Genomic DNA, 9,819 nt, shown 5'->3' on the forward strand with positions numbered 1-9,819 from the left:
CCGGTTTCCTGCAGGTACGTTCGTCTGGCCGTGCTGCCGTCCGTGCAGGTCACCTGCTGCCTCTTTCGAACGCGGGGCTTGCTTTCTCAGGATGTGGTGGTGATCAACGAGGTGTTCGGCATGCAGATGTCCCACAACGCACTGCGGCAGAAGACCCTGAGGGTCGACATCTGTAACACCAGCAAGTTGGGCCATGAGGAGTGTCTGGTTAGTCCTTGCACAGCGCCTGTTGTTATTTAGTGGAGATTCAGACAGGTTTTTCACCAGGTGACATGAAGGCAAGGCAAGGCAAATTTATTTATATAGCACAATTCAGTACAAGGACAATGCAAAGTGCTTTACATGATTAAAATATAGCAAAATAAAACAGAATAAAAGCAAGTAGGAATAAAATGTAGATAGAAATTAGAACAAAGAAGTGGTGATTCAGTTAACTAGAACAGTTAAAGGCAATTCTAAACAAATGTGTTTTTAATCTTGATTTAAAGGAACTCAGGCTTTCCACACCTTTACAATTTTCTGGAAGTTTGTTCCAGATAAGCGGAGCATAGGAACTAAATGCTGCTTCTCCATGTCTGGTTCTGGTTCTGGTTGTGCAGAGCAGGCTGGAGCCAGAACACCTGAGTGGTCTGGATGGTTTATACGCTGATAACAAGTCTGTATTGTATTTAGGTGCTAAGACATTTAGGGATTTATAGACTAACAGAAATATTTTAAAGTCTATTCTCTGAGATACATGGAGCCAGTGTAAGGACTTTTAGAACTGGTGTGATGTGCTCTACTTTCTTAGGACCTTAGCAGGTAGTCTTTTAATGTTTCTTCCTGCCGACTCTCCTCCAGGCCGGAGCTCAAATCAGCCTGGCTGATGTCAGCTGCTCAGAGGACCGATGCACCAAGTGGTACAACCTGCTGAATCGCCACTACATGTCTGAGCTCAGCAGCAAGGATAAGGACACAAGAGTGGAGGACGGCTCTGACGGGGTAAAAACAGATGAAACGCTGACACCTGGTGGAGACTTTAGAAGTTAACAGCCTGTAGCACCACTTAATTCAGCAGTAACTCTATGTAGTTCAGGGGTGTCAAACTCATTTTGGTTTAGGGGCCGCATTCAGCTTAATCTGATCTCAAGAGGGCCACACGAGTTAACTCATTGCAAGATTAAATAGAACTAATAAATGTGGACTTGTTGATTTTTATATTAAATTAATTTCACTTTTACACAATATATTATGAATAACCTCAGCGTTTTTAGGAAAAGTATGTGCAATTTCAACAATACTTTTACTCAGTTAAACATTTACTTGTGCATTATGCATAAGAACTGATCAAAGTGATTATACAATGTTGAAAAACATTTATTCACATTTTTTGGAACTTAAAAACACTGTCCTGCATGACAAAATACATCAAACAGATAAAAATTAAGAAATGATTAAAATTTTTCCACACCTGAAGCTTAATCTGCTAATTAAAACACAGCGCCCCTCGTGGACAATATAGGAACTGCATATTTTCCAATAAACAAAGTACATGTTTTTTTCAATAATTGTTTTATCATTCTCTTCCTTTTATCTTGTCCACTTGTGAAAGTCAAATCGGATTAACTCTTTGTGGCATCTTATTGCCACATTGCCAGACAGGACACTGGAACACTGGCCGTATGTTTGACACCCCTGATATAGTTGGTCTTTCTGTCGTATCGGTTCTTCAAATTTAGTCCTTTAGTGTTGCTTCGGTTTGTTGAGGTTTGCAGACTTACCGCAACATTTTAATCAGTGTGAGGTCTGGACTTTAACTGGACCATTGACAATTAGTCCATTTGGACACCTTGATTCTTGTTTTCATGCCATTTGCTTTTGTATTTGCTGCTGCTTTTTGGTTCATTGATAATTGATGGCTTTTTTTTCTTTCAGACTCATGAAGGAGTCCAGCCTCCCCAGACGGATGAGTGGTACGTTTTTCATCGTCTCCTTACATCAGTTTCCTTCCACTGTGCTTTTAATGAACTGCTCGTCGAAACCTAGAGAAAAAGTTGTCAAAGTGTGGCAGAATCGTAGATAGTTTAGCGTCCAAAGCTGTTTTCTGTTGCTTGTTTAGTCTTGTCTTCTAAATAACCAAAAACCGACAGCTGCCCAGTAAAGATGACTCAACACTTGTGAAGTCTCTTTATTTAAAATAACATTTATAATTCCATTTTAATAACTGGTTTAGTTTTGCTTATTCAACCTGTTTTTGCAATAATCTAACGAATTAACAGAACTTATATTTTCTAGAATCAAAGCTGTCCTTTGAAAGTATAAACTCGTTCCGTTCTTGAACACCGAGGAACATTTTTGATTTTGAACCTATTCTTGTAATAATCTAGCATGTAAACCTGAGTGTCTCATAGTGAAATATATCTCTTAGATTTATTTTAGAAGTTCCAACCCCAAGAAGAAAAAAAGAAAAAAAAAACATTTCTGCAGTTTAAACCAATTAAGGATTTTTGAATCTTCTGGAACTGTAAACACCGCCTTTACTTTGAAGGGTATACGTGCGGTTTACAGTCAAAGTCCACTTTTAATCCTTTCTCTAATCTAACTTTCTGCTCACCCTTCATTATTAAGGAAGGCACCACTTATATGTCTGAGTGGACTAGTGGGCTCTAAATATGTCTGTTTGCCCACCAGGCAAGGTGCCCCTCTTGAGGCAGACATGTCTGATGAAGAGGAAGAAGAAGATGAGGAGGAGGAGGAGGAGGAGGGTGTAGAACACCAGGATGAAGAGGGCGAATTTTATCCTGACAGCAGCCAATGGGAGGAAAAGAAAGAGGCGGAGGAAGAGGAGCAGAAGGTGACCAAACCCACTCCTACAGCGGCACCCTTCACAGAGAAGGTAACGTGTTTAATTTCTGGTCATTGGTGTAAGAAGGCCGTTCACTAAAGTCCTGCTCTGGTCTTATACGCGTTGTTGTTGTTTCGCCACCTTCCAGGTCAACAAAGAGACGAGCATCGACAACCTGTCGTCATCTCATCAGTTGTCTGTGGTTCGGCCCAAGGAGCGTCGCCCCGACGTGCACCAGCAGAACCCCTTCATGAGGGGCAACACCATCATCCGCTCCAAGACCTTCTCCCCTGGACCTCAGAGCCAGTACATCTGCAGGGTAACCGGCCGTCTTCAGCTGAAAGAAAATGTTGCTATGATCGTGTCTTTAAGAAATCTTAATGGTTTCATTCCCTTGATTGTAGATTAATCGAAGCGACAGTGACAGCTCCACGCTCTCCAAGAAGTCTCCGTTTGTCAGAAATGCCTCAGAAAGACGCAGCATGCGCATGAAAAAGGTAGAATGATTTTCTGTCTTGCAAGCTTCTCTGTGTCTCAACTCTGGTTTCTTAAATACATTTTGAGGGCTTTCTATGATTATTTGGGGTGTTTTTGGAGTTCTGTTGGATGACATTGACACGTTTGATATGATACACATGAAGTATATTTAGACTTAGACAACTTTATTGTCATTTTGTATGTACAGAGTGCATTTTACTTTTGGAAAACCCCTTTGATCACGTTTATAAAACCTCAGAAACATAATTATATGAACACTTTACTGGAGTGCATCCTACAAGATGCATTTTGTGCTTAAACAATAAAAAAATCAGGCTTTTTGATCTTGGTATCTCTGTCAAAACAGCCATTTATTTTTGGGGGCTCGTCCGGGATGATCAAAGCATTTTTATTAAAAACTGGCTTATAATTTTTTTTAAGATTGAAAACAAGAGCTTCTGGCTTCAACTATTCCACATAGTTGCACAAATCATACATGGTTTGCCTTAAATCTATAGATAGAAAACTGACACCAAAGTTAAAAGAATGCGTTGTTGAAAGAAGTAGCGTTTGTTAGCATGTCTAAAAAAACATTCAGATTTGGGCATATTATGAACATTTTAGGGCTTGTCCGGGATTTATTTTTTGTTTAACTGTCGACCTAGAATATGAGGTTCATTAACAAATGTGAGATGTTCTGTGTTTCAAATCCTTCCCCCACCCCTATTCCCAAAATATTATTTCTCAATTATTGACAGTTTAAGTATTGTAGTGACTTGGACCAGCAAAACCGATAGAAACCTGACAGTTAAATTAAGTAAAAACAATACAAACAGCACAATGCTCATGTTTTAATTGTTGGAAGTAGTTAAATGTAGATGTTATTTTTAGCTACAGTATATTATCCTTTCCTGGAAGCCTTTTTATCATAATATTTGAAGTTTAGATTTATTTTGCATATATTTTGTCAGGATTTACATGTAGAAACCAGAACATTTTTGGATGGATGTGTTAACTTTCTATGTTCGGTCTCAGTGATGTGATTTCACTGACACGACCACTTAAAGTTCCTGGTGATGGAGATAAATAGCCTGCTTGGTCTTTTTTTTTTTTTTTTTAAATACTTTAAGCCACTCTAAATAATTAATAATGTTCTGAATATTTAATGCAATGCTTAGATTTGCAGGCTTATAATTAATTGGATCCTGGTTTCCCTCTTTGAGAAACTTAGAAGTGATAAAACATTTTTAGACAAACCGAGGAAGTAATGGGCGTCTAGACACTTTTATCGCCTCAGACTTGATGTGTTCAGGTTTAATATGTGAACTTGTGCGATAACGTTTTGTCCCTGCAGCCTCCTGTGCAGGTGAAAGGCCTTGACAGTCTCCTTCGCACATCCCTGGACCTGGAACTGGACCTGCAGGTGTCTCGGACACGGCAGGCCCGGCTGGCCCAGGAGCTGCGAGTTCTACGGGAGCTTAAGACTCAGCTGGAGACGGCGAGGCAGCAGGGACAGATGGAGCTGCCTGCCTGGGTCCAGGAGGACGAACGCTTCCGGATCCTCCTCAAACAGGCTGAGAAACAGGTTAAAAAAATAAATAAATCAGTCAAAGAGGGAGAGTGGCCTCACTGAGAGAAGACGGGAGTTCAATGGCAAATTTTCCTTCGTTTCAGACTCGCGAGGAGCAGCTGCAGGAGAAACGGGTGGAGAAGATGATGAAGGCAGCAGTTAAGGACGTCCACAAGATCAGAGGACAGAGTCGAAAGGAGGTCTCTGAGGTCCAGACCTTCAGGTACAATTTTAGATCCAAACTTTATAATTGAATCTGTGCAAAAAGAGCCGGAATCGGATAGCAATGATCAGGCTGTTACTGGTCGACACCAATTTGCAGGTCAAAGTTCCTGCAGAGTCTCAGGTATTTAACACTCACTTTTCCAACTCGACATATCTGGAAAAAGGGGAATTAAAGATGGGAAAATGTTTGACTTTCTGGACTTATTTAATTATCTCAATCACAAAAACTTTACAAAGATCTTTTATGTCTGTAGACCTGCAATGATTAGTCGACGTAATCAGCAACGGCAATTATGAAAAAAAACGACTAAAAATTTCCTGTCGAAGCGTTGTTTAAAAATATGTCTAAAAATATATAAACATGGTGGCGTCTCTCAATATTTCACTCTGTTGTTCACTGAGATCCATTAAACCCATTAAAGCCTCTCTGCAAACTATGGTTTGGGCGAAAGGACGCTAATGTCAGGAGAAATCCAATTTGTCCAGTTGAGCTTCAATTACTGTAAATCACATACAATTAGGTGACATATATGGAGTAGTAAGTTGTTGTAAAAACACTGTTGTTTTGCATTATCTGTGCACAAACATTGCTTAAGCAAAGCCCTTAAAAAAATCTATAAACGCAATTTAAATGAAACTGAAGAAAATTGTTAAAAATATTTAAAAACACTTTTTTTTACTGAAACAGTATGATAAATGAACTATAAAGATTCATAAGACATATTTATTACGTATGTGTATTATTAAAAAGTGTGTAACTCAAATCAGTTGTATTTATTTATATTTATAATATAATGTAAGAAGTTAACAAACAGCAGCTTGAGCATTGCTGCTACCTTATGGAAGGCCACAACATATTACAGGCAGGTGTTTTATAAAAAGAGACGTCAGTCATCATTACGTTTTTAATTCAAGTGTGCTAAACTGAAGTTCTGTAATTATTGACTATACAAAGCTTCAGAACCGTAGACACCATTAACAGCTCAGTGACGCATCTGTTTTATTGTGTCCTTGACAGATTATGGATGCATCAGAAATCGAAAACATGCCCTAATCCAATTTAAAATCGTGAATTTTTCTAACCTTTCGCTGTTTGATTTTCAGGGAGAAGATGGCGTTCTTCACACGAGCAAAGACCAGCATCCCCGACCTGCCGGCCGACGACGTGTAGAGAAGCATTTCAAAGTATTTTCCCCTCCTCCGTCTGATCCTCCTTGTTCTCACGCAGCGAGGCGAACGCTCGCTGGCGTCATGAAGCGTTGAAAACCTGTTGGACACAAAACAAACAAAACGACAACAAAAACACTCAGAACGCTGAAGAAACACATTTTAAAGCAGCTCAGCATTTCTCATGTGGATAAGTCTCTGTAAATGTAAGATGGCTCTGCTGGAGCTTGTTCATCTTTATTCGCTGTTCTGTTTCTGTTACTAACCGGCTGTTTTTAGTTGTTTTAAGTCATTCCAGCAAAAAAAAAAGAAAGAAAAAAACAACATCTCAGACTTTTATACTTAACCTCACACAAATAATATACATAAGTAGCACAAAATTAAATCAACAACGGTACTAGAGTTCATTTTATGCTGATGATGAATCAAAACAAATCTGAAATTTTTTTGTAGAACATTTAGAAAATTGTATATGCAAACACACAAGCACAGTGTTTCTCTTTTTTTGGTATTGTTTATTTTGCTGCAGACATGAAGAAAACATATATGTATGTTAATGAGTCTGAAAGCCTTCAGTTTGTTAAAGCTTAACAAGAGTTTTAATCCTTTAGATTCATCTAGGGTGTCTTTTTTTTTTCTCAAAGGGAATTTCATCATGACACATCAAGTTAGTGGATCTAAAGTCCAGTTTCTTTAAAGAAATGTGAAGCTCACATTTTTTTCAGCCCTTACAAAGTTTATTCTTTTTTCCATTTTAAGCTTAAAGTATTTGCTGAGATAGAGCCAGTTAAAAAGGTCAGAGTTGGTGGAAATAGAGAGAACAGGTGGTGTTTCTCAATGAATTCAGCTAAGGTCTGAATGCTCTCTGATTGATTTTGTCTATGAGAACTTTTATAAACAGTTATTGTGTTGAAAAGAAACTTATTCTAGAATGTAGATGGTGGCCATATACTGGTGCTGCTTTCATCGTCTTTATTTGTATTTATTAGACAGGCAGGACACCTGCTTTACCTGCGGAGGCTACATGTTGCATGGGTGTTGGTCGTTTTTCTGAACAACAACTTATCTCTAAAATGTCATGATCTTTTATAAGTAAGAAAAGCAGCAACATCAAATAAACAAGTGTTAAGTTAAATTATACGTTATGAAAAAAGAAAAAGCACAATGAGCTCTAAACCGTACTGTTCACCACAGGTGTCGCCAAAGCTTAACGATCACAGCTTTCGTTCCATAAGTAGAACATAAAACATGTAAAAGGAGCAGTTTTATATCCAAAATGAATATAAAGAGTTATTACAATTGATCGATTAATTGTTTACATATTCATGTTAAATTAACAGAAGAAAATTTTCTTATTGTTTTTAGACAAATCCTTGATTTATTTAATGAAAGCAGTATGTTTGTTTATTTTATAAACTATATAAGCATGTGTTTATATTAAAACTTGAATTCATTTAACAAATGTAATTGTAATTCCCACCACTGACCACCGGTGTCGCCAAAACCCAAAGATTACAGCAGCATTTTTTTTCAGTAGAATCTCAAACAGTAGCCTGTTTGCCTAGAAGAAGCATTTTGAAAGCTAAACAAAAATAAACAAGATTAATTTAAGATGATTTACTTTTTTTCTTAACGATTCATCTAAACTTTCAGGATTAAAATAATTGTATTCAAATTTGAACGCAGGTCATGAAGAATATTCCATTAAAGCAGCAAGTTCCTTTAATTGGAAAACAAAATGAAATATTTGAATCCTACTTTTTATTATCAAAGTAAATTCAACACTTGATGAATGAGCTCAAACACCTGCAGTTACCACATTTGACCACAGGTGTCGCCAAATCATAAGGATTAAAACTCTTGTTTCTTTAGTAGAATCTGCAGTTTTACCTAAAACACAACTTTTAGTTCACTTTTAAGACGATTGTAGAACATTACACACCTACTCAGCGAGGAAAACCAGAGTTAATCTGTGTTTTACGGACATTTGGTAAAAATACAAACATTTTGTTAATGTGATTTACTCCAACCAGCTCAGCAAAGCGTAGAAACAACACTAACTCACTAACACTCAGGTAGTTTATTGGATAGTCTGCACTTTATAAAATTTTAGGAGTAAGACCCCACAGAAAACGAAACTTGATATGAGGTTTTATGGAAAATGAAAAATCCTTAAAGCCTCTTACCCACGCTGGATGATTTTTGATTGTTGAAGCACGCAGGAAGTGAAGATCAAATGTATTTTCGGTGACTGTGAATTCCTACTGATTGTATGTTTGTTCACAAGAGAGAAAAAAATATTCCTGTAAACCAACAGGGAGACAAAAGTTTATTTTTAAAGATCCCTCTCTTTTGTCCGGTTTGTTTTGTTTTGGTCCCATTTCGTCAATCTTAGTTTTCGGCTTGTTCCACCAGTGTTTCCCTGCTATAACTGGAGTATTTATGTACATAGCAAAGTCGCTCTGACGTGTCTTATAACTGGAAGTAAAAATGTTTTGCACCAACATTTTAAACATATCACCTTTTATTTTTTTTCTGGCCCTAAATGAGACCCATTAAATGTCTGTTTACTGCACCTATTTCAGCTTGTTTTGGTTTTACAGCCCGTACCTTTACAGTTTTCAATCTTTTCAGTGGCCGCCTGTTTTACTGTTTACACAATGATTAAAGGGACAGTTCAGTTTTTTTCAGGTTTTATTGTGAGGTTCTTCAGAGTAGTTATCGGTGATGACCAATGACGTTTCCAGCACGTTTACTGCTGAAGACAAAAGCGTAACTGAAGCATTTGGAGAAAGATCCCCTTACTGGACCGAGCTTTACACCTAAAACATCTAAAGCTATTGATATCAGGTTAACTTTAGATGTGACGAGCGTTTAGATAACTTTTGGCTGCTCTGGTCTGTTGTGGTGAAGGAGTTGGGCTGAAATGTGAAGCTCATTTATTTGCTGGTTCATCTGCACTCCAAACATTTCCCATGGTGGGAGCTTGGATCGTCTAGATCACAGGTGTCAAACTCAAGGCCCGCGGGCCGAATCCGGCCCATCAAGATAAATGATCCGGCCCTCAAGAGCCAAAAAAAAGGCATATCATGTGATAAAGTAGAGGTATATATCCTTTTAAATTGTATAAAGTGGCTAAAACTGTGCCTCCTATAAGTGTAACTCACCCCAATATTAACTTTTCTTGCAGATAAACTGTATAAACTGGGCTTAGATTGCTATTTCTATGTTACTATGCATTTTTTATACTTCTATGTGAACTGGAATGAAATTATGAAATGAAAAGTATCATATATACACGAGCAACCGACCCATTTAATGACTTCATGACGCTAAAGTGGCCCCATATAGAAATGAGTTTGACACCCCTGGTCTAGATCAAGAACAGGCATCTGGTCAGAACGACTTTTGAAGGCCCCACTTTGATGGGTGATTGGATGGATGGGTGGATTGAAAAGTGATTCAGATAATGACGGAGTTAGCAAAATTTCTAAATGCTTCCATCCATACAGCTATAACACGTGTTGGTTACATTATAATTGGCTGAAAATGGATG

At 37.9% G+C, this 9,819-nt stretch overlaps 1 protein-coding gene across 1 annotated transcript in view; it reads left to right on the top strand.

Moving 5' to 3' along the window:
• Window positions 1-8,948, top strand: part of wwc1 (WW and C2 domain containing 1) — a 66,008-nt gene extending 57,060 nt beyond the window's left edge. Inside the window, exons 14-22 of the mRNA XM_012873399.3 lie at window positions 15-207; window positions 841-981; window positions 1,915-1,952; window positions 2,671-2,875; window positions 2,973-3,143; window positions 3,229-3,321; window positions 4,656-4,886; window positions 4,976-5,094; window positions 6,201-8,948. Of these exons, the coding sequence (XP_012728853.2) occupies window positions 15-207; window positions 841-981; window positions 1,915-1,952; window positions 2,671-2,875; window positions 2,973-3,143; window positions 3,229-3,321; window positions 4,656-4,886; window positions 4,976-5,094; window positions 6,201-6,267 (1,258 nt within the window). The 3' untranslated portion in view covers window positions 6,268-8,948. The remainder of the gene's footprint in view (window positions 1-14; window positions 208-840; window positions 982-1,914; window positions 1,953-2,670; window positions 2,876-2,972; window positions 3,144-3,228; window positions 3,322-4,655; window positions 4,887-4,975; window positions 5,095-6,200) is intronic.
• The last annotated feature ends 871 nt before the right edge of the window (window positions 8,949-9,819 follow it).

The sequence above is a fragment of the Fundulus heteroclitus genome, chromosome 11 (genome assembly GCF_011125445.2).
Source record: "Fundulus heteroclitus isolate FHET01 chromosome 11, MU-UCD_Fhet_4.1, whole genome shotgun sequence".
Taxonomy (NCBI): domain Eukaryota; kingdom Metazoa; phylum Chordata; class Actinopteri; order Cyprinodontiformes; family Fundulidae; genus Fundulus; species Fundulus heteroclitus.